Genomic DNA, 27,778 nt, shown 5'->3' on the forward strand with positions numbered 1-27,778 from the left:
ATATTCACATTTTACATCTACAGCTGATTTGCCGTATCCTGACTAAAAGACTGGAAATTAAAAATTGTGATTTAAATTGGAGGTCTACCAATGAGCTCGGCCTCTATTTTTTCCCCCATAATTGCTTGCAAATTATCTTGTTCTTTCTGGCAAACTTTCCACAAAATTATAAGGAAATTACAGACCAGTCATGTTTCTAACAAAGATGAATAGTTATGATAACATTTTTGAAAAATGAAGGACTAAATGTGTCTCTTTTTTATTCACTTTTTCCCCCTCCCATAACAACACTCCATTAAGCTCTCAACTGCAAAATAAGGGCCAAGCGCTAGTTTCCCATCAAATGACGGCTACATAGATCACCACCACCTCCAGCAGACAACAGTTTTGCAGCCACACTGAACAACAAACCACCGACCTGATGATGAGTGTACGCTGAGACATGGACGCTTCTTCCTATTCAGAACTGTTCCAGAAAAAGCCGTGCATGGAAGGTCAGCGCCTGTACAGTGTTTTTGGAGGTTTCCTCACCGGCCAGTGTATTATCTTCTGCTTCTTGTGTTGGATGTATTATAGTGTAATCCTGAAACTTGACAAGGGAGAGGCTGGCACGCTGCGCAGGGCTGGAGATTTTCCTGTGCGCCAGAGTTGGAGGAAAACAGACTCAAGAGTTTGTTACAGTAACCTCAGAGTAGCTGGAAATGTCACTTGTGCTTCGAAATTTCAACTTTTCTTCATCACTGAAAAGACAAACCCAATCCTCAGTCAACAGCAGTGCATCTTTCTCTCTCACAGGGCTGGATTTTCCCGTAGGATTCTCCATAAAACCAAAAGATCGCTACTTTAAATGTGACCAAAAACAGGAAGCGAATTACCCTCGGTTTTGTTTCAGACTCGTTTTTCCTCTGAAAACCTTCATCCAACCCCATCCCTTCCCCTCTTCACCAAACACAAGCCATGCAAACGTATCCACAAAACAAGAAGCAAACACATCCACATTTTTAACTTTCGGTTTAATTTCAGCCCATATCCCGACTTTCCAGCACGCGGTAACCTCAAACTGGATTTAATTTGAGGTCTTAGATGCTGAATGAAGATTTGCATGTTTCTAAGTAATAAATGAAGAACACTTGAAAGATTGTGACTCAGCATGCTTAAAGGGTTGCCGGTTGGCTGGATTTTAGGCGCACGCACACACACACACAAATACAGACGTACGCACAGACACATTTTTCTTTTTTCTTTTGTCTTCACAGGCCGGGACCTTGTTTATGTTTTTCTGTCATTTTGATTCTTTTGTAATTCGCTTCCTGTTCTGCATCATCCTTTCGCTTTCTTCTCAACTGTGTCATTTGAAAAAAGAAAGTGGACTGCACGCAATGAAATGGATTGCACATGCAAGAAGAAAAAATAAATAAATAAAAAACATGAGGATGGGGGGGAGGCATTGTTTATAACCTCAAACCATGACACGGTTTCCATGGTTCTTTATTTTACAGCTGTTGCAACTGTCCTCATCCATGTGTTTTGAAAGAGCCATAGCAAAAATGGAGTTTCTGTTTGAACTGAACTTTGGACTTTCGATTACCAGCAACCGTAGCCTGACAGGGCGGACATTTTTTTTTTTTTTTTTAGTGCTGTCATAAGTACTGTGTACACACCAGTCATAGGAACGACCCAAGGGCGTTGGACTTCTAACCAGGAAGTGACAGTCCTGCTTGTACATGACTTGGTTCGCCGTGCGAATCGTGCTAGTGTCTCTCTTTCTTATTTCTATAGAGGTGTATTATTTTGTTACGACGATAAACAACACCTGGTGGGTTGGTATGTTGGAGTAATCACTCATTGGCAGGGGCCACTACGGCGGAGACTGTGCAGTAGAATTCAATTTAGCCACCGGCCAGTAATAAAATGAGGTGGTGTTTTTTTTTTTTGTTTGTTTGTTTTTTTGCTGAGGTCATCAGAAACCCTGCTGACGTATTCAAGTTTCTCCATAAAGTCTTTCAACAGGCACCGGCAGGATCTTGAGACTGTTGCAGAAGATTGACTGCAGAATGACAGGCCATGTAAACTTTTAATCCTAGAACAAAATTTATGAATGTTGCTCAGGAGGAATGCAGCTGAGAATGACCAATTGCTCGATGGCTTGATGCACCGATCCAACACGACTGCATTCTTTGTCTCTCGCATCTGTTAAACTGCAGACGAGGGGGAAAAAAAGCGAGAGAAACATAACCATAACTGTGACAACTCTGGACCAAGTTCTGGATCTGTGAAAGAACTTGGGACTTTTTAAAAGCCTGCTCTCCATCTGGCTCCTCTGCTGTTGTGGATTTTAATGCTGTGTTGTCGGACCCTGCTGGGGATGATCTGGTTCACTTATTTTTTTTTTTTGTTTGTTTGTTTTTTGGTCTCCTGTATTCTACCAGCCGCCATCAAGCTGTAATATTTATTAGTCTCCATATATGTGCAGGTTCTTTTATTGTGAAAAGATCTGCCTAATGGCAGGACCTGTGTCTGTTGCCACTTTGTCACTTTACAGTTTATGCAAGCAGGAGATTATATGCAATTAAACTGTCCCCCCCACCCCCACTGCAATATCTGTAACCATTTCAGCCGTCGTCGTGTACAAAAGGAGGTGATGACTGTAAGTAGGAAGTTTGCTAGGTTAAAACTAAAAGTTTACCTTTACGAATGCACATTTTCACCAGTCTCTTTCCTTTATGTTTACCTTCTAGCAGTAATATCTACAGTATGTTCGTCTGTGCCTTGAGATGCGGAGGTAAACTGTCCCGACAAATTCAGACTCACACCATTTCCTTACACTTGCAGTAAACATAAATAACATGTAATACAAACATGTAAGGTTCAGATTTGTTCGTTTGCTTTTTAATTGCATTTTTCTTTTATTTGAGAATTGTTTTGGTTGACATGGTAAAATTATATTTAGGGGAAGTCCTCCCTGAATGAAGATGAAATAAGACTCTCGCACAAAACACCAAAACTCCTTTTCTAACCCACCTCCAAAGCACCCTGTTAAAGAACATGACCCACGCCGCTGTGTCTTTTGGATTTGACTGTCAGAGTCACAGGGTGCAGCTCTGCCTCTGAAAGGCTTGCTTCGTGGCCAGCCGCCTCCACCGGCTTTATGATGGAGCAAAAACGGACCAGACGCACTGTTTAGAGCTCTCAGTGCACAAGCCAAGACATGATGATCATGTCCTCCTGTGCTCCCTCTGTTATTGTTCCTACTGCGACTCTTCTCATTTACCAAGAGAGAAGGCCCTCTCCTCCCCAGTCTCTCATCTTTTCGACCAATTTTAACTTTTAGGATTTTGCTAAAAACCAAGTGTCCCTTCCTCCTCCCTCTGTTTCTCTGTATTTTCCTTAGATTCTCATTTCCTAAAAGGAAAACCTTTGCCCTAAACAGCAGTGATGTGTGCTACTGGTGCAGAGGCCTGTCACCAGAAAATGATGGGCAGCTCCCTGGGTAGCTGAAAGGTGAAAGGTCAGATCTGGGTCTAATCCTGTCTCTACATCTTGATTCAGGGCTTCTAAATACAGGAGCGTCAAAAATGGCCAGCTTGGCAGTGACGTGCACTTGATGATAATTAAAACACCCGGGGGAGGTATCGAGTGTCCGTTTCTGCCAGATATACACGTGCTCTTCTCTCAGTGTTTGCGTGTTGCTGTTGTTGATATGTCAGCGAGGGTTCTCATTTAAAGCTCAAGTGGCGTCTGCAGATCCCTGAGTTGGCTGGAGGGCGTTTGTGGGTCAGGATGGTGATGCAAGCACCAGAGCCAGTGCCCTAATCCACCCATTATCCTGCCTCATGGCCCATAAAGTTCTTGTTACTGTTTTCTTCCAATCCAATGTGATACTCCTCCACCGATCCCTAAGCAGCACCACTGTGAAGCATTTCTCTGGGGGGTGGCTGCAGTGATAATTTCACAGGTTTTAAGGATTCCAGGGCTGTTTTCTTTTCCTGATATCTCCTCTGATTTGTGATTGATGGTTGAATGTGGACTGAATTACAGCAATGGTGTAATAGCTGCTGTTTAAAAACAAAAAGAGGCTGCTTCTGCTTTCCTGCTAGGATACCAGCTAAAGAGTTAATAGAAATCCTCTTAAGATGTGGTGGTGGTATATCTATAAACATTTTGTTTTTCCTTTTATAAAAGTAGACTAGAATGTACTTAGTGGAGATCGGAGGAATGGCTCTTGGGCAGTTAGCAGGCCCTTGTCCTCAAATGCCTCCATTGTGAAGCCAGGGTTATGGTGTCATTGGATGGCATAGGCTGTAATCTGCACTTAATCAGCACTTAAACAACTAATGCCCCCTTTAAGTCGCCCGTTGTTAAAACGTTTCCTCTTCTGTGCCCCCAAAATTGTCCGTAGCTGTTTGCTGAATGTACCACAGCTGGTTATGTAGGGTTTATTATTTGTTTCTTTTTGTAAATTCTTTTCAAGAATCATCTCAGCAGGTAAAGGAAATTGGCATGCACTCAGTGAAGGAATCATGTTTGTGTCTCAGCCTTTTAACAATGTGCCAGCATCATTCCACAGTATTTACAGTTTACAGAGACGGTGCAAGAGTTTCCCCAGGAGGACACGGTGTCTCTTAAGATTCTGAAATAAAGGGGAAATATAAGTGAGGTTTGTCTTTTCTCTGTCAGCTCTCTTCTTATGGATGTTTTTTTTCTCTTTGTTAAACAAAAGATGTCTTATTTTGGAATCTATATTGGATAGATTTTATTTAAGGAAAAACTAATTTTGTAAAGTGGGCCTTATTATTGAAATATATAAAGTATTTGTCCATCTTGATTTAAAGAGGGGTTTTTTTTTTTCTCCTTTTTCTCTGTCACACTCCTGGAGAGTTCTTCTTCGTGTATTTTGTGCTTGGTAGTTTTAATGCAAGACGTTTCTCACAACCTGGAGACATGATGACGCACCGTGGATGAGGAAAAAGAGAAGCCAGCGATAGTCTTTGAAGAGTGAGAGTTATGTGCGTTTTATCAGAGCTGAGCAGGTCTCCGGTGTTGAGTCCCTTTTCTCTTTTTTTGTTTCATGTTTTTTTTTTTTTTAAATCGGGGACCATTCACTGCTCCAGCCGCTTTGCCGCCCTGATCTCCCTCGCTCATAAATTCAGGGTTTGTACATCTTCTGTGCTGTATGTTTGAAAGTGCTGCCAAAGAAAGAAGCGTGCAGGTCCCCAGACATGTGTATATATTGAAACATACAATCTTAACAGGAACAATCGGATAACGAATTAAAAGAATACATTTTTTTTTTTTAAACTGGATGTTCTCTCTCTTAACGCTGATCCATCCACATCTAAGATTTTCCGAACTGTACAAATGAGGGGTTTATTTGTTTGTTTATTTGGGTTTTTTTAATAGATGAGTGTATATAAATGTGTGTGCAGAACAAGGAGACTAACAGACAGAGGTGTCAAACACAGACGTACATGTGATTAAAATCAGATCAAAATTGTTTTATGATTGATTACTGCTTCTCTGTGTCAGCAATGCCAGGTGTACTGTGTGGGGAGGCTTCTTTTTTTCGTTTTAAACTTAATACATTGTGCATGTTTTAACCTTTCTGTGGCTGGCGCACTCTGCATGTAGGTCTCTTGAAGCTGTACAGCAGACCATATGTATTCCAATAAAAATAAAAACCAACCTGTTTGTAAAGCGTCTCCGTGTTGGAACCTGTGTAAAAATGCAAACGTGTATGTTAATCTCTTTTTATTTTCTTTGTCCAACAAGCTCAGCAAGTTTTGATTTCATAGCGGTACACCCATTTTGTGCGTGTGTGTGTGTGTGCAAGAGAGAATCCTGGTTTGGACGGAGTGGAGAGAACAGCAGCTGATGGTATGCAAAATAAGCAGGGAGACAAATGAGGCAAAATTGGTCAGGTACAAAGGGGGAAAAACCGCAGGCTGCTGTGGAATGCAAAGTCAGCACACACATCTTTCTCTTAAACAGCTACGCCTTGCTTTGTGAAAGCCAGCATTTCTTTTCCTGCAGCTGTAGGTTACTTTGAAATAGCCCCGTCTTACTCAGTAAGTCACTCTTTTTATGATGATTACCATAAAAAGACCCCGAGTCTCAGTTATTTTGGAAATCATAGGTAACACTGGCTGAATCCCAGAGGAGTTGTTATTCCTATTCCAGCTTGAGCTGCACGGTGTTTTCCTTCAAGTGCCAGTTTTGTGCACCTCCAGACTACAAGCCTCAACACGTTCAGTCGAGCTGCCAGGCTTTCAGGTGCAGGACTGAACTTTAAAGATGTCTCATATAATGTACCGTAGACCAGGGATATCAAACTCTTTTTACATCACAGGACACATACAGCCCACTTAGGATAAGTCAAACTCCCATTTCTGTCAATGTAAAGAAGTGTGACTACACATTTAATCCCTGCATAAGAATATATGTTGGCATAAGAAAAAAGTGTGATTTCAACAATTATCTCAGTTTTTCTACTTGATAATGATATGCTGCTGCATTAAAGAATTAATATAATTATAAAGCAGAAAGTTTTTTTTAATTCAATACCCAATGTAAACAATAAAAAATACACTTCTATAGTAGTGAAAACTGGGCTTTTTCTCTCTTATAATTGATTATTTAAACATTATGCTCATTAGTGTAATATGAATGTGTATGGGGCATCCCTTTAATCAGGAGTAAAAGCTGTAAACATTTACAAAAGTGCAGTTAAGTTCCAAATTTATGCCCTCCTTCACATTTTCCAAAGCCATCGAGTGTGCGGGGCCATTTCTGGCCCCCTGGCCTTATGTTTGACACCCCATCAATTTGTATAGATGGTGATTATGTAATATTGCTTTAAGGTTCAATTGTTCCGTCAGCCACATCATTGGGTTTAGTTGCTTATTAATGCAAACGTCAGCTGACATGGCAGCATCACATGACACAGGAGGATTGTTAAACATCTTTGAGCTGATAGGAAAGCAACAGTAACTCTACAGACACTCGTTACAAGGGCATGCAGAGGACCACATTGGTTACTATTACTGTCAGCTAACAATAAAAACACTGAGGTTACAGTTTACATGGAAAAATAGATGATAGGATCAGAATCTGCTCTACCAGCTCTGACCAGAGTGTACACATCTTCTGATGACTGCTTCCAGCAGGATAATGTACCATGAAGGTGTTGATGAGTTCACTGTACTCAGATGCACCTTTGGGATGTGGTGACTGTGCATCCAGTAAATCAAAAAGGGGGAGCAGTTAAGTACTGGTAAGATGTACCTTACGTGTCCAATAAGTAGGTGTTAGTCGTGAAGATATTTTAAAATGTTTGACATGTTACAGTTGATAAAAAATAGTAACAGTTGCTGATTTCCATTCAGTTTCATAGTCCTGGTATTAAAGAGTCACTGCTATTGTCAGTCACAACTGTGGTTTTGCTTCTGCAATGTGAATAAAGAGACAAATAGTCAGCTGTTTCACATCTAGCAAACCAGCAGGAATCAAACTCGTTGAAAGTCACGGGTTAACCTGCTGTTGTGGTTTTAATCTGCCCCACATTCAGATGGAAGGGAGGTGCTGCAGCACCGCGGTGCCTGTTTGGACCCTGGTACTTCTGAGCCTCAGCGCTGATGGCTGACCTGAATTAGTGCTGTGAAGTCAGCCGTAGAAATGACTCAGTGGCACTCCAGGCGAGTGGAGGAGTGAAGCAGGATAGAGATCACACATTACAGCAGGTGTGAAAAGAAAACTGAGTGGGATGTTTACTGAGTGAACATGCAAAGGGTCAGAGGTCAATTGTGCAGAATTATATAACTTTTAGAAATGGCACTAGAGTGATTTTTATTTATTTTTTGTACAGAATTTAGACAACCACGAGTGATGGGAAGATCATTCGTTGTACTGGTATTTAGTCATACAAGTATACTAAAGGAGAGATGTGATGAACAGCACGTGGGAGGTTTTGTACCTGTGTTGGCACACATTCCACCCAGTGGCTATGGAACTGCAGTTACTTGCAGACTTTATAATACTTTCTGCCTCTCTATAAACCAATCAGTTGATGTGGGCTACAGGCTATTATGAAAAATAACCTCACCAGTCAACAGTTACACACTGCTCTGAGTCTATGGTTTACCAGGGAGGTGAAAATATCTGAGTGCAGCAGTCCAAAACCCCAGCTCAAATTACTGTTGTTACATCAAACATCTCCTTTGGTCACGATAATAATAACCACAGCTCTGAGGAGGGGGAAAAAAAGGCCCATGACGCTCAAGAGTGCATGGAAACAGAGGGGCACCGAGCCCTGAAACTTCAGAAAAAAAGCTCATAGCTCAAGGCTGACCATTTTAATCTCCCCCTTCATTCATCAGATCCCCCACTATGTGGAGCTGCTGCCAGGGACCCTCATCTCTCTCTCAAAAACACAAACAGTACCACAGACCCTGGGAGGCGGCCAGACCTGCAATGAAGGAGGGTCACTGAAGGGTCAAAGCAGATGCAGCCATGTTACATGCAAATGAATGTAAAAGCGCAATCACGACACAGTTGCAGGTAGTAGCAGCTCAAGAAAAGGGGGGATTAATCCTGAAACCTGACAATCTACACATTTAAATCTCAGATTTTCCAAAAAAAGAGAGACTTTAATATACGTCTTTTCTTCTTTTAATAAAAGAAACTGACAATACAAAAAAAGTGTTGATCACAATAAACAAAAGTTAATTCTTTGAATAGCACTCTTTAACTTGTAATACAAGTCTTTTTCAATACACTTTCCAGCCTAAACAAATGAAATTTAACAGGCACACAGTTACAGTATATAGTAACATGTTAAGCTTTAAGACAACAAGACAAAAAAAGTCTTCTGGAGGAACAAAAGAACACATAAATAAGACATTCGGCTCTGATAGCTCCACATCGAATCACTCCAAGTACCGAAAGTAATTCCATGCCGGCAAATCTAAAACAACAACAAAAAAGATTTTTCCCTCACGGTTCCCTAGCAACCCAGTCTATGTAGTAGGTCATGTCCTATTCTGGTAGTAGTTTGTAGTTGTACTATCTGCATATTTTCACATTTTTCTGGGAACGCTTAAGAGCCAAACTATGTCTGAAGAACAGAAATGCTCTAAGGCAAAAAAAATCTTAATTACACGCATGTCCAGAAAACTATAAGTCTCATTATTTTATTCTAATAGCAAAAATTATTGGGGGATTTAAAAAAAATTTCATGAGCCCCCTTTTATTTTATCCACTACTTTCTATCAATCTGACGGCATCTGCACGTCTGTTCACTTTTCTGTAAAACTCTGTAATAGTCATCTATCTCACTAGATCTGAAAGATTATTATGATAGATCCTTACTGGGAATGTGTCTCCTGCATCTTTGTGATTTTAATCAGCTCAGCAGAGACTATCCCACAATGAAATAGCATGTACATAATGACCCTGTACCTAACGCCGTTTGAATGAATTTCACCATTTCCCAATACAGAAGAGGAATTTCTGTCTGTGTGGACAGGCACAGACACAAATCACCATCAGTCTGGTAGGTTTTGCCTGAATGAAGCTGTGAGGAACATTAAGGTTTGCCCTAAGTTTGAATGCCATCGTCATATATCTATCCATGTCTAAAAGGGGCTTTAGACCTTGCAGAGCTTTGACCAAGAGATTTATCTAGAGTGTGATGGGAGAATTCACAGCAGGTGGGTGTCACCTGTCCTGCCTGCTGGACGCTCTACCCAGACACCAGCCCTTACCAAAACCAACATTTCCTGTAGTGAGAATGCATCCGTCCCTGCTGTGTGTGAGAAACCCGCAGACTAGATGCTGTCCAGAGTTTGTGTGTAAAAAGACCAATCCAGAAATGTCACCAGTTTATGGGTTAAACCTTGTTTTGTTTTTTTACATTTTAATCACAAATTGCTTTAGTAGATCCAGTCCTGAGCAGGGAGGAACTCAAGAGAAGCTTTTCAAACTGTGGCAGTGGGCGGAGCTTGCTGAGGGTTGCTGGTGGCGGTGGGAGTGGCTTGTCTGGGAAGTGTGTACATGGCACCGAGGAACTGATCTGCGATGCGACCGGCCTCTCGAAGACCGCTGAGGAGTGCCCCGTGAACTGTAGCAGGATAGTTTCTGATGGTGTGCTCACCAGCGAAGAAGAGACGAGGGACAGGCTGCAAAAGAAAAAAAATGCTTTCAGATAAGCTTTAAAATGTTCCAGCGTAAGAGTCAGTTAAAAGAAGACGGGATTGGGAGGGTGGGGGTGGTAGTAAATTGTTGTGGCTCATCAGTCAACACATACATGCGACTTGTTCACATCAAATCAGCACGCCAACATCAAAACAGCCCAGAAACATCTGTGCTGGGAATAAACCGCTCCGCTTTGGTTTGGTTGAATATTGTGGGCAACTTTTCCCCATTACTTTCTCGCTCTCACTCACACACACACACACACACACACACACACACACTCCTGAATAATAAGCGGCCGTCTGCTGAGCACTTACCTGGGAGGCTCCTGGTATCGCTGGGCCAGGCGTGATGGGCTGCGCCATCAGGTCATAATCATTGCCCGAAGAACCTGCTGCTACATACGAGTAGGATCCTCTCGCCCAGGGGTCGGCACGCCAGCGGGTGACCACAGTTTCCTTCGGCTGCCATGACAACACACAACAAAAAGAGCACGCGCTTTGTAAGAATTTTCCATGATGATATTAGAGGGACCTGTAAACAGCTGGATGGTGCACAGCTCCAACGCTGGCATGCATGCATGTGATTTTATCCCATTTGAAACCATAAGCAAATGATTTATAATGAAGGGTGGTTTGGATGCGACTCCCCCCCCATTGCGGGCGCTTTCACATATGCTCGCCGTGTTAAGTTTTGCTGGTTATGGGGGTCAATTCAGGAATGAATTTGACATTCCACTTTAAGTATTGGAAAACTGAGAAAACCCAAATGTTTAAGCTTGAAAATAGCCCCAACCACTACTTCACTGGAGGCTTCAAACATAATATTAAGATGTGTCTGATCAAAAGTGGGGGACAGAACACAAGACGACGCACAAAAGGCTCTACCTGTGGCACAGCACTACTTCCAAATATTCCTTTAAGGATGGCCAGGCAGCGTCCGACAATAACGTCATCACTGATGTTTTCCATAATCCCAGCAGCCTCGCCAGCCATCAGAGCGAGCAGGATCGGGGCTAAAAGAAAGAGTCACAATTCGTTATTTAGACCAAAATATGGTTGGGTTTTTTTGGTTTGTTTTTAAAGAAACAAATTACTCATATGAACAGCACTTAAGCAAAAGTAAAAGCCCTTAAGAGAGTACTGAAGCAATAATAGCATCAACGGCTATAAATATGTGATGTGTAAAGCCACCTTTGTAGAGGTTCCAGAAAAGGAATAGTTCGCCCCGACTTGCAGTGGTGGAGCCGACGTGACCGAACAGGTTAACGCTCGGATCCCAGAACACGCGGTCAAAACACAGCACCACCTTCAGAAACAGGGAGGGTCATAAATTAAAAACAGTCACCTAACAATCAGGAAGCTTATTTAAGACAAAACTCAATCATCTGTGAAGTACATCTCATGCTCAGCACATTGACAGCTCAAAAGAGGTAGACCATGTGAATGGTAGAGCTCCTCCTGCTGGGGAAACGGCGCTAGTAGCAGCTCAGATTGCATAATAATGCAGTACTCTCCTCTGTGATGCAGCAGAATTAGAAAATAAAGTACTCTGCTGCGGATGATGCACGACAACAGAGGGAATAGAGGAGCTGGTGGGGGTCAGGAGTGACGCAGAATGAGCACTCTGATCGGATTACTAACACGGGGCAAAAAGCATCTTTCGTGTGCACGCCATCCAGCTTTGTTCCACCTACACATACACAGCTCTCCTCTAGTTACCACTCATCATCATCCAAACTAACAAGAGGAATAGAACAACAATAGCATAGACATATATTCAAAAATGGGAATCCTAGACTGATTTATGAAATTTAAAAAAAAAAAAAAAAACATACACAAAAGAGATCAGTTCAATGCAGCAGAGGTGCAAGCTTAGCTATTTGAGCGCAGAATAGCAAACCCCTCGGGACTACAATCAATAAATCCTGAATAATGATTTTGCTTTAAATGCAATATCCCTCCAGCAGCTGAAGGTCAGGTTCTCAGCATAATTATGCTGCAGCAAAAACAGAGGGCCATCTCCCTGAGAAACCAGCTCCTCAGTCCTGCTGAAAACACGCTACATGATTTAAAATAGCTTGAGCGCTGAAGCTGAACATGACAACATGTGTTAGGAGTCAGGCAAAAGTTGGGCACATCACTTGCATGTGTTACCCCGCTGTGAATATGAGTTTCAAATTAAAATCTTTGGACTCCAGCATAAAAATCCAACTCTGTTTTTATGAGTAGAACCTAAACAATGCAGAGTTTATCCTTTTCACTTTAACAAAAGCTTCTCCATATATGTAAATCCAACCTTGTTGAGGTTGCCAAAGCCCATCCTCTGTATAGCTGATGTCTTCCACTCTGGCAGTGGGGGAACAAATTGGACTGCAGGGGGCTGCTGCTTCAGCACACCGAGGGGCAGCGTGCACAGCACAGCGTCACACTTGTAGATGAACGTCTGAGTCGTGGAGCGAGTGTTCACAGCTATAACCTCACAGCCTGCAGAATCAACAAGAGTGCTCCTTAAACATTCTGCATTTATATGAACTGCAATACTGAGTTACTTCAGTTCCACTTTTGCCAAATGACAGAAGACACATACCAGATGCTGTATATCGGACCTGCCGCACCGCTGTGTTTAGTTTGATGTCCAGGCCCTCAGCCAAGGCCACAGGAACACACGAGTAACCATTTCTTACTGTTAAGTGGCTGCCAGTGAACTCAAAATCATCATCCTGTAGAAACATTAACATTTTATCTCAGCACAATAATAAACTTCCCCATTTCAAAGCAACAATAGCTTATTGAGCACATGAAAAAGCCAAGACTGTCTTCATGAAAACCAACCGCAGTCTTGCATTGCACAGTTTTGTCTTTTCAAAATGTGTTCGTGTACATACCTGATCCCAGTGCTTGAGAGAAAGGGTGGAGAGAGGTGTAGCGTTGGCAAACTCCAAGTTGGCAAAGTGCCAGTCTAGGATCTGCCGATCCCTGGATGACAGGTAAACGTCACTGTGGGAAAGAAGAGGAAGGCAAAGAGAAGTGAGGTACACTGACAGCTCACGCTAAGTCAACTCAGGCTGCTCTTTCAAATGAAATTCTGAAAGAGTTGGGATGCTGTGTAAAATATAACTAAACACACAAAAATATAACTAAAAACACAAACCCATGATCTGATAAACTGATAACAGATAGAGCCATTTCTACCACTGTGTAAATCCATCGATTTTTGGTCTTGTCCCATGCCTGCAGATTTCCTCAGATTCTCAGAAACGTTTGATGTAGTGCAGATGATGATTTCACAATTTACATTGAGGAATATTATTCCGATTCTGCTCCACAATTTGCAAGTTTTGGAAACTGCTGAACCTCGTGGTGCCCATCTTTACTTCTCTAACTCTGCCTCTTTAAAAAGCTCTTTTTATACCCAGTCATGTTACTGATCTGTCGCCAGGTAACCCAATTTGTTGTCTTTTTAGTAACACTTACTTTTCTTGCCTTTTCTCTTATAAATACTGCTTCATAAAATGCAAATCATTGTAATCACTTTTTATTTATGTCTTGGAAAGCATCCCATACTTTTTTGTGACTGGGTTGGTATTTTAAAAATATTTTTTTAAAAACACTTTGTTTCTTGTTCTCAGTTGTCATAAAGTCAGTGTTCTTTATTTAACCAACAAATTTCCCTCAATCCATATTTAGCAAATGATGCTTCAACATAATCAGTCCAGTATTTTTATCTGTGAAAGCCCCTGAAGATTTCCATCAGTAATGACATCACAGGTTAGTGTTGCAAACCCAACTGTGACTTTCATTAAAGGACCCAGAAAAAATTGCTTAATGATAAATTACAACTGTAAACCTGAAAACAGGATTTACTTTGCCACTAAACACTAAAGTGGTACAAAGTACAGCCAACTTTGGGTATTTGTTCTAGCTCAGAACTCAAATGTAAAAACAACATCTCAGTGAAAAAGTAAGATTTCTTTAGAATCGTCTTTATTTCATTTTTATTGCAATAAACAATAACCCCCAAAAAACCCAAATCCTGTTGGGGTTCTTTGGGATGGAGGGTGGGGTCTTACCTGGGTGGATTTGCTTCCAGCTCTTGGAGCTTCTCTTCAAGTTTGACCTGCATCTCCACCAACTCATCATACTCCTACAAACAAACAGCACAGTCATGTAATGTAGATTTCATTCAGTGTACATACAGCCTAGACGTTTAGCAGTGTCACAAGGGATCACAATCACAGGAAACCTCTTATGCTTCCAGATACTGGGAATATTATCACAAATACATTATTTTTAAGTGTTTTTATAGTCTGGCCTCGATCACTATCTTAATAAATTTTTACTACAGCTTGCATTTAGTATCCACTTCAGGACGCAACATTAGCAATACACCAGTATTTATGTCAAACAGACTTTTGGAGATTGAGTTTCACATGCATGTACACAGTACACACCCTGAGGGTTTCAGGTCATGCAGAAAGGACACACAGCTTTGACAAAAAGAGCTGACTTAACCTGTTCAGTTCACCACAAGAGAAAAAACTAGGACAGTGCAAAGTCTGGTAATACCATGTAGCAGTCGAAGCTCCAGGCAAAGCTACATTAAGTCTTAAGGATCCCTCGCCTCTAAACTAAAAAGTGGCAAGACTACCACAGAATCTCTCAACAAAAAGAATTTCACTGGCTTTAAAATCTTGTTCTACATTTCAGTCATAAAAGAATATAATGTGCATAAACACACACACACACACACACACACACACACACACTCTTAAAAGCCAAGTCTGTCTTGCTCAAAGTGTGTGTATACACATGTGCAGACAGAAAGACTGTAAGACAGTGATTCAAACCCTTGAAGTGGTCTCTCAGACAGCGGATGGGTCGCAGACAAATCCAGTTCAGATACCAGCTGTGTTTAAACTAAATCTTCCCCTTTAAATACACACACAGCAGTAGTGGAGGTGATTTATCCGCACCAAAAATAAAACAGCGGCACTCACTCTAATATTACGTCCAACTGAGGCATTAAACCACTTAAACACAGCCTGTCTGGTTTACTTAGACAGCACAGCATTAAAATTCTGTGAGGCATCCACCCTGAACTAGCGGTCCATAAAACATCCCCTTCAGATGCTAGTACTTCTTTAGCATAATAATCTTAAAATCACTTGTTAAATATTGAAAGTTCTTTCCTACACACTGTGGTGGGTCAACTTCCCGACCAATGGATGAACCTTATAATAAACCTAGAATCTCTAATACTGTCTCATAGTAGCTCAACCTACAGCAAATAAAAACAAAACACAGACACTATGTGACACTAACAAAAATGTAGGAAAGTGTAAGGAGTTGTAGCTATAATGCCCTTCTATGACACTGATTAGTGAGTTTATGATCATGTCCAACCATCCATCCTCTTCTCCTAATCCCATGTGAAATACATTTGCTTTTAATCTGAAATAGTGTTAGACTGGCGATCTGTCCAGTGTCTATTTTCCATTTTTCAAAATGAACATTGAACTTACTTTGCAGAGTGCGGTGAGGTCTCTGTGCTTGCTCTTCACCAGGAATTCAGCTGTGATATCTCTGGGGGGTTTTACTTCACTTGCTTCTTTATACTGCTGATGGAGCTCCTTAACACGTTCCTTAGTGGATACCATCTGAAAGGTAAAGAAAAGAGTTGAGGTAGGTAAGCAGAGCAAGGGGAAGAAAGTGGCAGCTAAGGAAATTCATAAAGTAATTTATGCTCACCTTATTAAGAAGATCCCTGAGCTCTTCTTGTGTCTTTACAATCTTCTTCCAGTGTTCTATCTGCTCATCTTTTACATGCTTCTCCTGCAGCCTACACACATACAGACACATGATTAGAGGTGTATTTAAGTACCTATAAGCGTCTTTGATACTGATACCAGATTCTTTTGTCTGTGAGCTCCTGTAGTGCTCCCCCATACTCACTGTATGACCACCTCCAAAGCCTGACCCAGAGACACTGGTTTGTTATTGAGGAAGTTAAAGTCCAGCTGGTGGCTGAGGTAAGAGGTGGCCTCCAGCAGTCGGTTGAACTCTTGCTCCACCATCTCATCTTTTTCTTTTGGTACCTGGACACCCAAGCAATCGCATGAGAAGGAGGAAGAGAAAGACAGCATAATAAAACTACAGGCACATGAGACATGGCACTAGTCAAATAAACAAAACTACACTTAACTCTTTTGATGTTTAGGGATAATGGAATCAATACTGACAAAAAAACTGATTCACTAATAAAAGATGGTCATGTCTCCTTAAAAAATACTTAGAAATATTACAGTACTTGATCCCTTGATAAACATGCAGAAAGAGTTTTTTGGCATGTTTCAAAATCACAGAACACAGACAATGCAAGAAAAGAGTTAGCTCTATGGCTAAGCATTAGTAGAAAACATTACGCATTATGATCGGGGTGAAACACATGAGGATGCTGTACATTTATCAAAGAATGGAGCTTTCTTTATTTGATTTGATTAATGCATTGAATATTTTTCACAGCCAGCCTCGTCTACTGCAATTTAGTAGAAATATAGCCAATGATATAACTAGATTTTTTGCATAGCATTGCTATTAAAATGAGCTAAAATGTTGTGTTTGTAATGTGTTTTTTACTTTTCCAAAATGACTTTTTCACAAATTGAAACCAGAAATATTAAACTGATTTCTCACTACTTAAAAAAGTTAAATATAGTGTTTTGTCATTTCTTCTAAATGCAAAAGTTAAAAGCATTTTGCTTATTTGCTGTTCTCTTTAACTACTACAGGGATTTAAAAAGGTTACATGATGTGAAGTTCAAATGGATGAGCAGCAATATTTAGTTATAAAACTGGTTCAAAATGAAGTACGAGAAATAGTATGCAAATAAACAGATACATACACTTGTGCACCGTTCACCCTTTAGTAGTTCACCAAAAAGATGAACATGGCAGGGGTTGAAAAGACAAAAGGGGAGAGGGGAAGAGAGAGACAACATATTAAGTAAACATCTTTAAAGTCAAACAGTTTTGCACAAAAGTAAAACATGTACATTTAATTTGCCTTTTCCTGCAGGGGGGGAGATTAGTTACACATGATGTGGCTGCTTCAAAAGATTTCAAAATAGAGCCTTGAAAAGGATCCTAAACATCCTACTAATGTTGCTGCAGTTTAATGGGCAGAACACAAACTAAAGGGTGAAAAAACAATTTAATCACATTAGGCTATATCCGTTTCTGGGCTGTTCAGTTCCTAGAGGAACTAGAGCTGTTGTTGATCAGACGCAACAGTAAGTAGTTAAGAACTCTACCACCATGTTTTGATGAATCTTTGAAAGCCATAACAAGGACAAGTACCAGCTAGGAATGCAAACACAGCACTTTAATGCCAAGAGTTCACCTTTAAAAAAAGAAAAGAAAATCCTAACAGAATGTCCTGGTTTACGTATCTGTACATGTTAAAAGCAGACTCTGTGGCTCTTCCTACATTTATGCATGAATGTGTCTAAAAGCATGGCCATATGCTCGTTTAAGTTACAAGTGCAAACACACAATTTCAAAAACTCAGAAACCACTGACTTGTTGCTGCACATAATAAAAAGATTCATTCAAACATTCAGAGTGACAGAAAAACCATGTGAACCAACAGACCCACAATCATGAACAGAAATCAAATAAATAAACCAGCATGGAGGTGAGTTTTGAGCAATGGTTATCAAACTGCGGGGGATGATGGGGGACAGCCAGGTGGAAAAAAAACAAAAAACATAAGAATTTGACACTAAGATGTATGATGAAGCTACTTTGTGATTTCAACCCTTTTGTTAGTAACTGATAAAAATTTATGGGGCATGAACTTCACACGTGTTTGTTTTCATGAGACACATTTGCCAACTTTAACCACATTTCCACATCAATTACTAAATGATTAAAGCTGCAAACGATTACAAAATCATCTCAGAGTTAGGTAACCCAACAGAAATCATGTGGAATGACCCCAAGAAAGGCGTTCATTGAAAACATCTTCACAAGACAGCTGAGCTAAAGCAGAAAACACAGACTTTAACATGTCTGCTGAACATTGTGCGGGTCTGGTCTGGAGCTAGGGCAAACATAAGTTGTGCATGGAGACTATATGCGTTATTAAATCAAATGGTTCACATAGCTCTGTTACCATCACTGGGAATGTTTAATGGGTGTGTCAGTATGAACAGCAGTATGGTTGAAGCAAGCAAACATTTTTCACACATCAGCATGCATGCCTCTGTTGCTGTTAGCCTATTGCCACATCGTGGTTTTGTAACAAAATTTGGATTTTTACCAAAAAACAACAACAACAACAACAACAACAACAAAAAACCCACAAAGTTTATTGTTACTAAAATTAAATCAAATATATAATTACAAATATCTTAGGAGCCCCATTGAGTTTTGCTGCAACAGGATAATAGACGAGAGGCACCTCAGTATTATTAAGATCATTCATTGTACTTACAGCCTGTCCATTGGCTTCATATAGTGGACACTTCTGTTTGATCTTGGCTAGCTCCATGTTAACCTGCTTACTGACCACTGCCATAGGATTTCCTCCTGAACAAGTGCACACACAGACCCAAAATACAATGACATTACACAGGCTGTTAACACCCTCTACAGGTTAATCAAAGTAAAACTAAACCAATATAAGACTACAATTAAAAAATGGCTTTTTTAACACTGTGACCTCAGATCATGTGACACTAAAAGTTATTTGCATCTTGAACACATGACGCTTCTGAGTTTTGGAATATTAGGAATTGTATACTAAAATATATTCACCTCTACAGCACACAGATGCTAAAAACTCACTAAATGCTGAAGATGATTAACTTCAGCATCTAATCAAAAAGAATCTGATTCTTACCCAGCCCCGTCACTACCATGGCTCCAAGATCTGCAACATAGTTGCCCTTCCTGAATGTGGCCACTCTGCCTCCAACACGGTCCTGTATGCAAAGATTAACATTTCAAAAAGCAAGTTAAAAGTATACATGAACAGAATTTAGAGAATTATTATAGTGAGCATTTTACAATTTCAAATGACTTATACCAACATCTGATTAACAGAAATACTGTTAGTAATGTACCCTGGCTTCCAGCACAGTAACATCCATCCCAAAGCTCTGCAGCTGCCGGGCTGCAGCCAGGCCAGACACACCTCCACCAATGATTATAACCTTCCCAGTCTTCTTTGCTGCAGGACAAGGCAGTATTTTGTTTTTCAACTCAAAGTCATGTAGAAAACATAAAACGTACCAAAATTAGGTTAATTGCTAGTGCTATTTCAGCAATAGAATAACTGGATGAACTTACTGGGTAAAGGCTTGACCCTCTTGTAAATACCAAAGTTAATGAGACCATGCCTTTCCAAGTAGCTGTGTATCCTGTGGACCAACACAGCATCACCTACAAAGAGAACAAATGGACATTAAATTTCTCTTTCAGTATGAGGATGAAAATAAAAATAATGGGGGAAAATGTTTTATTTAACTACTCACTGTTATATGGAGCTTCAAGCTGCTGCGCTGTGGCCTCAAACGTCAGCTGTATTTTAGGGTTGTCTAGCCACAGTTGGAGCTGGATGACATTAACATAAATTACAGTACTGCCCTTTATCTAGACACTGAAACGAATGCATTTATATGAACACATACCGTGCGGTTGCGAATGTACAGAAAGACCTTCTGAGTCTGTTGGGGACCGCTGATGATGTCAGGGAAGCAGGCTGCTTCCTGGGATGTCATACGGTCATGAGGAAGACGGCTCTGGAAAGCAGCACCTTCCAAACCTAAAAATAAACACGCATATTTCTTTTCTGTTAAAATGAAGTCTAGGATCAGTTTAACACACCACTGAGTTTAGAATTACAACCAATTAGCAGGTAAATGATTATACACAATGTTCAATAAGAACATGTCTTCTTTTACTGCTCTAGCATGCAAGTGTTTCACACACCAGACGGTTCGTCTGGTTCACTGTCATTCTCTTCCTCCACTGGTGGGGGTGGAGGAGGGATGACCTGCTTCCTTTCTTTCTCTGCTTTGGCATTCCTCTCCTCCTCTGAGTAGTATTCATCCTCCGAAAGATTAGCCAGGCTTTCGTCCATCTCGCGGTACTCCACCTGCAACAGTAGGCACAATAAAAGCATCATTAAAACCGACATTCACGTAAACCGTTCATTTACTCCCACTTCTCTTAGAAGTGCTGAAACATTTCTCAGGCATAACCAACAACTGCCAGAAATATCACACAGTAAACACTGGGAAACAACTGCCACTTCTAACTTTTCACGGAGGTGCAGACGCAGAAGAGTACCTGTGTCTTGGGATAATGAACACTCCTCGGAAAATGAACGCTCCTGAAGCACAGAATATAATCAATTCTCACAATGCCACAATAAACTAAATTCCTTTCCTTCCCTCGTGAGCATCTATAAACCTAAAATATTTACTTTTGCTCGCTTGCGTCGACTCGTCCTACGGACTTCAGCAGAGTCCTGATCTGCCCCTCCGGGGCCTGACTGGTGGGACAAAGAGGCTCCTCCATGTTCCCCACTAGGGGAAGACCTGTCCTTTTTCTTTGAATCCATAGCTCCAGCCACTGAGGCTGCGGATCCCGTCTGGATGTCAGAACCCGGGGCCCTATCACCTCCCGCTGCAGAAGATGAAGAAGAGGAGGAGGAACCCGCATCTGATTTCTTGCTAGACAGCATTATGGAGGATGTTGGAGGCCTCTCCTAAACAAAAAAGGGAACAGGAATGAGATGTACTCCTTAATGATGATGCTTACAACAACAAAAAGTGAAATGGTTGAAATTTAAATGTTTGCAACAGTGTAACCAATAATAATAAAAAAGGAAAAAAAATATTGGATGAACATGATGATGTGGTTTTGAGCACTGGGTAAATAACTGTGTGCACACATTACTGCACTTTAAGGTACCAAATATATGAAAATTAAAGATTGCAACATATAAAAAGTACAAAATCCATAAGGATAAGAAACAATGCAGAAGGGCCAGCAAGCCTTTGCACTGTCAGTCCAAAAGCCCTTGTAAGTGTAATTCTCAGTAATTGAAGGTTTGGTTAACAATGATTTTTCATCATAAACATTTGAACATCCTCCTGCCATTTGAAGCAAGAACTGCAAAATACTGCCTGGTGTTTGAAAATACATCACCCCAAAATAAAGACATCAATTCATTAAAAAAAAAAATCTCTATGGATGATTTAAACAATGTTGCGTGTGCATGGATGTCATGATTTTATGAAATGAGGGCACCAAGGTACAGTAACCTTGTCTTGTTTTACCCATTTCTCCGTGCACCTGGTAATATCCATTCAAACACTAAGAAATAAAGACAGAACCAGAAATATGGTTACGAACAGGACTGTTTGATATCGGCCTTTTATGTAATTTTGAGTGGATTTTAACTTAGCTAAATTACTTCGTAAAATACTGAAACCCTGCGTGGGACGAAGGTCTTTAACAATGTCTGTCAAGTCGAGATATCTCCTGAAGAAAACAGGAAACGGCTTGCCGTTTGCCCGTCTGTATCCTACTTACTGATTAAATATGCCCAATCCCGTTAGTCAGGAACCGTCTTTCTCTGACTTGTTTCAGCTAGCAAGCTAACGACAAAACTAGCTTAGCAATCATCTGCTAACAGCAGGTTTTCTTCTGTTCAGAGCCTTAAATGCACCATATGAATTTCATATCGTAACCATTTAACGCTACTGCTAAACACGCAATGTACTGCAGCCATATAGATTTCACTGAATTTAATATATTCCTTTCTAATTTCTCATTGGCGACCATGCTAGATTAGCCAATGCTAACAATAAGCTCCGGCTAGCACCAATGGTAGCATAAGAGCACGTACGCCGGTTTTTGATTGAAAATTGATGCGCATTGATACACTGATCGCGAAATCGTTTGCAAACGTCCTCACACTACTCTGCACTACACTGCTACTGTTTTAAGGCAACCGGAAATGATAAAATACTGAAAATATTAATAATACCTCTCAATCCCCCAGAAGATGTCAACACAAAGACTCCACACTATTAGACCTTGCACAACGAACTTCTCTGTGATTGGTGAATGGAAAACGTTACGCAATTGCCGCCCTGTGTAGTTAATGGTTGAGATAACTGCCAATCTAAAACAATGCCGAGCCTTTGAACAGCTTCTACTGTTACTGCTATTACTCAAGGGCGCTTTTCGTGGTTAAATGGCTCATAACTACTGCAATGGATGAAATATTGTTTACCTTTAGATATGAACACTTTGTTGGTGCTCTGGAACAGCTTCTGAATACAGCACGGAAAGAGCATTTATTACTAAATTACAGCATATGTTATACTGAGTCAAAATTTCAAGTCAGTTTATCAAATTTTTAATTCATTTAGCCTTGTAAAGCCTGAAACAAAAAATTAATTAAATATTTTTTGGTTCAGTTGAAAAAAGTAAATTAATATCAGTTTGCCCATTTCAGTTTTAATTTGCATAATTTTTGCTACTTCCGGCATTTTTTGTGCAGTTTATTTAGCGGGGGAAAAATCACAAATCTCAAATATGATACCCTTGGAGTTCCAAATTTGCATAGGCCTAGTTGACATAGTTCAACCCACTATCACGGCTTTTTATTTATTTTTTAGTGGACGAAACAAGCCTGAATGTTCCGCGTTTCCGTCCTGCAAACAACTGACGTCATCCCAAGTAAAGAAAAGAGCAGGTGTGGCAGAGTAGGCGGGGTAAGCAGGTAAAGGTGTTCCGCTCCGTCGGGCTCACGACTCAGGGAAGCATATCGATGTTCTGTTTTTGAGGCTTTTGTATCTTCGTTTTAGAGCTGATTGCACGTAAGTGGCTAAACATATAATACCCAAGTGTTAGGCGTGAATATAATGATAAAGCATTTTGTTTGGGGTAAACTATGTGTCTGAACAAACCCATTTAAAAGTGAGCGAAAACTCAGTGGTGTACTTTTAATAATCTGTATACCGCTGGGGTCGGGGTTTTACATTTCGTGTGTACAGTATTACAAAGGTTTTTGCTGTGTTTTACGTCGAGCTGTGCTACAGTGTTATGTGACGTCAGTTGTCAACACACCTGTATAAATCTTTGATGAACAAATGAGCTAGTATAGCTCATTAGTAGGGGGTTCATACATTGCCGTGTGATAGACACATTTGCAATGCTATAAACTGGATCATACGTGTAAACTTATAATGATTCAATCCAACAGAAGCGAGAAAATGGTGAAACAAGAGTCAGAGTCAGCCAACCGGCCAGACAACACCGCCTTCACCCAGCAAAGGCTTCCGGCATGGCAGCCTATACTTTCTGCTGGAATTGTAATCCCAGGATTTGTCCTCATTGGGCTGGCCTTCATCGGCATTGGAGTCGCTCTCTTGGTCACTTCCAGGAGCATCCAGGTGTTAGAGGTATGACCTCCACACTGAAAGCATATGCCTAGGATGAACAATCAAATGTCAACTGCATGCAGCCAGTATTTTTTTTTTTTTTTTTTAATAATTATAATTATTAAACAGGGGCAGATCTAGAAGGGTGGCATGTGCCACCCTAAAATGATCTCTCACCACCCCAAGTGTCACCCTAGTTTTCCATATGACGTTGTTGTTTATTAAAATAAGATACCATTAACACTTTGAGTGCAGTTACAGTTAGCAGTGAATATAAATTCTACAAATGAATTTATTGCCTAGTGTTACCCCCGTCCACCATTAACAAATGGTTCAGCCCATAGCAGGACCGGCTTTCTTCTTGTTTTCAGCAGCAAGCCATGCATAGGCAGAGCACATTTAGAACAACACCGCCCCATGTTGTGTAGCTTTCTGGATTTTATACGTATTGGGCTACATATTTATTTATTTATTTATTTATTATACAGGCTATACAGTACATAGAATCAAAATTCACGTGTTTTATGTGGATTTTATGTGAAACTAACATGTTTAATTATGTGGGCTACAGAAAATAATTAAGTTATAGACTATATTTATATGAAAAGCATGTATACTTACTGCATTTGAATCTTTTTAACCATATGTCACCACCTGCATATGTGTTTGGAAAAAAAAAAAAGGCTTTGATTTTGCCACCCCATTTGATTTTTCTGCCACCCTCATGGCACCCTAAGAAAATTTCTCTACATCCGCCCCTGTTATTAAACAGTCTTTAAACATTAAAACCAGAAACACACGAGGTTAATAATAATGATCATCTCATTAAAAACATAAAGATCTGCTGGGAAAAACTTCAAGTTCCGCTTCGACCCACATTTGGCACCACATACAGTGGGACAAATAATCCAAGACACTGAACTGGCCCCTAAATCCTAAAGCAACCCAAATCATTATAACACGTGCAGGAGGCCCCAAAATGCCAACCACAGCACCCAAATGATATGGGGAGAACATCCTGCTGCCAGACACAACACAGTACCCTGAGATGTATATGTCTATGCCTTAAAGGGTTTAGAGCTGCTTTGGTAGCATTTGGGGAACCTACACATTTATATGGGATCATTCTTATGAACAGTTAGTGACCATGCTATCTACTTACAGACTTGAATACAAGAATGAAAATAGGTGTTTTTGAGAAGTAAGAATTCATACTTTCATGTTCTTTCCCACACAGTTGGACTACACTGGGGATGGCAACGGATCACCATGTTCTTCCTGCTCCCAGTCAACTACAGTAAACTGCAAGTGCTCACTGAACTTCACCCTCGATACTCTGTTTCAGGTTGGGATGGATCCTTACTTTATATAATTTATGCCAGCAAAACTGTACTCCTGCCTCTCAATCCAGTGGGGGTTTTTGGTTATTGTTTTTTTTTGTTTTGGTTTGGTTTTTTTAAATGTGGTTTTTGTTTCCCTTAATCCAGGGCCCTGTGTTCTTTTATTACGGATTGTCAAACTACTTCCAAAACTACAGAAGATATGGGGCATCCAAAGATGATAACCAGCTATACGGAGACCTGAGTTACTTTACAGTGAGTTAAGAACACACAGTATTTCACAGACACGCACAGACTTGGATGTGTAAAAACGTGCAGTTTCTAAAGCTGTGCTGATTTTACTTTTACAGTTCTGTAATTCATGTAAATCTTACAGATCATGAATTTTAAAAAAAATTGTCTGTATCTCTTGAAGAGCCCCAGTAGTTCCTGTTCTCCCTATGACTACGACGGCAGCAAAAACCCAATTGTGCCATGTGGATCAATAGCAAACAGCATGTTCAATGGTTTGTATGGGATCTCTAGTAACTGTGGAGATTAAACTATCTGCTGTAAAAGGAAGTGTTAATTTTTTTTTCTTTTAAAGACACCTTCACGCTGACTAGAACTGTCAGTGGGAAAACAGATAGCGTGCCCTTGGATGGAAAAGGGATAGCGTGGTGGACAGACTACAACGTCAAATACAGAAATCCAAGCGTTACACCTCTGAAGAATGCCTTCAATGGTAGTCCCTTTAGTTTAATTTATCATAGGTTGTGTTTAATAGAGGTTAATACAGTGCAAATTCCAGGAACTTAACATAGTTTGGTAAATGTTGGCCTACTCTGACTTGCAGGTACTGTGAAACCCATAGATTGGGCCAAGCCTGCTTATGAGTTGGACACATCAGATGCTAGTAACAACGGGTTTGTGAATCAAGATTTCCTGGTGTGGATGAGGAGGGCAGCACTGCCAAATTTCAGAAAGCTGTATCGACGAATCGATGCAAGCGGGGATTATCAAAACGGTCTCCCAGCTGGAAACTACACGATTGACATCACCTACAGTATCCTTATACTCATTACACAATATACGGTGATTTAAAGGCTGATGCATATGTATAATATATGTATTTATACACACGTATAAATAATGATATGAAACCAATGATATTTAACACTTACAAAATAGCCTGCTGTTTAAAAAAATAATAATTTTTCCACCGATTTCAAGATTTGCGAGGCTCCAGTGGTCGTGTTACAGCCACAGCAGTGTATTCGTAACCTGTTCAACAGGTTGGGTGTGTCTCTATGTTCAACAAGGCACTGGCTTGAGCACAATGACTCAGGAGTTCCTTAAGGTGACCAAAAAAACAGGCAAATTTTCTGACATAGTTAAACAAGCTAGGCAAATAACGTTTGATTGTTGTGTGCCAAGGCAGGATTTATGTAAAGCTCTCCATATCTTTCACTTTAGAAAACAGGACTAAGTTTGAATACTTTCAATACAACATTTAAATATATTTGTGTGTTTGCAATGCAAGCAAGACATTTTTTTTATTTTTTTTTATGAAATGAAAAATGTACTTTTTGATTTAACTTATGTCTTTTCTGCTTTAGTGTTATTGTTTTCCACAATTGGTATTCATTTGTATCTATTCTCAGTGTATATCCTTAACACCTGTGCCCCAGACTATCCTGTTCGGGTTTTTAATGGGGCGAAGAAGGTTGTGTTCAGCAATGTGTCCTGGATGGGTGGAAAGAATGAATTCCTCGGCATTGCCTACCTGGTGATTGGTTCCCTGTGTGTCGTGATGTCCGTAGTTATGCTCATCGTCTATGCTAAATTCAAGTTCCCCGATGAGGAATGAGCATCCTGTCACGGACTTCAGTGGATGTATCGACTCGATCGACGTTTTCAATCATCTTTTCCGTCTTTTTGGCCTTGATTCGATGAGGTGATCAAGGAGCGGTTTAGTCCTCATGTGAAATGCTCAAATTACGTATTTTATCCTGGGTATGAAGATTTATCTCCGGAGGTGCAGACAAAATCTGTTTTTAACTTTCAAAGGACTTGATGGTGATGTTACTGTATTGATTCCATGCAACTAGTGAGCTAGCATTATTTAAAAAAAAAAATGTTGGTATGTATAGTTGTCCACCGGCACATCTGTTAAATAATCCTTTACTTGTCTTGGCAACTAATAGTCATTGTCAGCAGACCTCTTAAAAACATGCTTCATCAAAAACTGAGCTGCCTTCTCACTTTAACTCAGTAACAATATTAAAGCCATAAATCATTGAAAAGCTATTTAATCTGTGGGGTGTGTAATAGAAGTTGCAAATGTTGCTGTTACTCAGGGATGCGGTGTATAGGCTAAGCCCCTAATTACATTTTCTCTTCAACTTGTTCCAGTTTGAACTGTGTTTACTCTTTAAAACTGATGCTTTACTTTATCTTGGTATTTATTTAAATAAACATGACCAGAACCATTGTGTCCTACTTCTTATTATTGCAAGATAACAGTGACCAACAGTAACATGCAATGGGTAATATTTTAACAACCTGTGTTTGGGTTTAAGGTGATTTTTTTAGCCACATAGAACAGTTTTTTTTTCTGGTATGCTTTCTTATATTATAATTTCCAGGTATCAGATCTGGTATAGTTTAAGAAATATACATATATATATTGCATTGAAATTAGCCTTCTTTTTTTAACCTTAATTGTTTCCTTTTTTCTTAAACAAATGTGGCAAAATCTGTCTTAGATAAGTGAGGTAGACGCATACCATAAAATATAACATTA

General features: G+C 40.2%; 2 protein-coding genes and 1 long non-coding RNA gene across 10 annotated transcripts in view; 2 read left to right on the forward strand and 1 right to left on the reverse strand.

Moving 5' to 3' along the window:
* The window catches only part of LOC106097260 (leucine zipper protein 1), a 50,396-nt gene extending 44,702 nt beyond the window's left edge, over positions 1-5,694 (forward strand). For all 3 annotated transcript variants that reach the window (XR_002057308.2, XR_002057307.2, XR_002057306.2), the window contains one exon: positions 301-5,694. This is a non-coding gene — a long non-coding RNA (leucine zipper protein 1). The remainder of the gene's footprint in view (positions 1-300) is intronic.
* Positions 5,695-8,648: 2,954 nt separating this feature from the next.
* kdm1a (lysine (K)-specific demethylase 1a) lies at positions 8,649-22,405 on the reverse strand. Of its 4 annotated transcripts, none has more exons than XM_013267174.3 (22): positions 22,252-22,340; positions 21,539-21,575; positions 20,680-20,964; positions 20,184-20,352; positions 19,883-20,016; positions 19,727-19,805; positions 19,542-19,634; positions 19,316-19,422; positions 19,093-19,174; positions 18,685-18,779; positions 17,093-17,110; positions 16,143-16,285; positions 15,939-16,029; positions 15,713-15,847; positions 14,261-14,334; positions 13,076-13,187; positions 12,778-12,910; positions 12,487-12,674; positions 11,382-11,496; positions 11,076-11,203; positions 10,506-10,652; positions 8,649-10,172 (listed from the first exon to the last, which is right to left on the reverse strand). In XM_013267174.3, exons 2-22 carry the CDS (start codon positions 21,566-21,568, stop codon positions 9,972-9,974), a joined length of 2,559 nt encoding a protein of 852 aa, XP_013122628.1. In that variant the 5' UTR covers positions 21,569-21,575; positions 22,252-22,340; the 3' UTR covers positions 8,649-9,971. The 4 variants fall into 4 exon arrangements, with proteins under 4 accessions (XP_013122628.1, XP_013122627.1, XP_005465209.1 ...); XM_013267173.3 differs by having other exon boundaries at positions 20,184-20,349; positions 21,524-21,575; positions 22,252-22,321; XM_005465152.4 differs by having other exon boundaries at positions 21,524-21,575; positions 22,252-22,321.
* A 486-nt stretch (positions 22,406-22,891) lies between these two features.
* tmem30b (transmembrane protein 30B) lies at positions 22,892-27,469 on the forward strand. 3 transcript variants are annotated; one of them, XM_025900920.1, is made up of 8 exons: positions 22,892-22,992; positions 23,476-23,674; positions 24,891-24,998; positions 25,141-25,248; positions 25,409-25,499; positions 25,580-25,717; positions 25,829-26,038; positions 26,664-27,469. In XM_025900920.1, exons 1-8 carry the CDS (start codon positions 22,907-22,909, stop codon positions 26,840-26,842), a joined length of 1,119 nt encoding a protein of 372 aa, XP_025756705.1. In that variant the 5' UTR covers positions 22,892-22,906; the 3' UTR covers positions 26,843-27,469. The 3 variants fall into 3 exon arrangements, with proteins under 3 accessions (XP_025756705.1, XP_025756706.1, XP_003459596.1); XM_025900921.1 differs by lacking the exon at positions 26,664-27,469 and adding an exon at positions 26,206-26,346 and having other exon boundaries at positions 25,829-26,067; XM_003459548.5 differs by having other exon boundaries at positions 22,933-23,089.
* Positions 27,470-27,778: the final 309 nt, after the last annotated feature.

Source organism: Oreochromis niloticus, linkage group LG19, assembly GCF_001858045.2.
Source record: "Oreochromis niloticus isolate F11D_XX linkage group LG19, O_niloticus_UMD_NMBU, whole genome shotgun sequence".
NCBI lineage: Eukaryota > Metazoa > Chordata > Actinopteri > Cichliformes > Cichlidae > Oreochromis > Oreochromis niloticus.

Coding starts and splice junctions, on each gene's coding strand:
- kdm1a (XM_005465152.4), bottom strand. CDS start 21,568: ATGGATATTACCAGGTGCACGGAGAAATGGGTAAAACAAGACAAG. Junction 20,017..20,183: donor TGAACCAGACGAACCGTCTG/GTGTGTGAAACA, acceptor GTTTATTTTTAG/GTTTGGAAGGTGCTGCTTTC. Junction 12,675..12,777: donor GGTCCGATATACAGCATCTG/GTATGTGTCTTC, acceptor TTGATTCTGCAG/GCTGTGAGGTTATAGCTGTG.
- tmem30b (XM_025900920.1), top strand. CDS start 22,907: ATGTTCCGCGTTTCCGTCCTGCAAACAACTGACGTCATCCCAAGTAAA. Junction 23,675..24,890: donor GGAGCATCCAGGTGTTAGAG/GTATGACCTCCA, acceptor TTTCCCACACAG/TTGGACTACACTGGGGATGG. Junction 26,039..26,663: donor CACGATTGACATCACCTACA/GTATCCTTATAC, acceptor CCTGTGCCCCAG/ACTATCCTGTTCGGGTTTTT.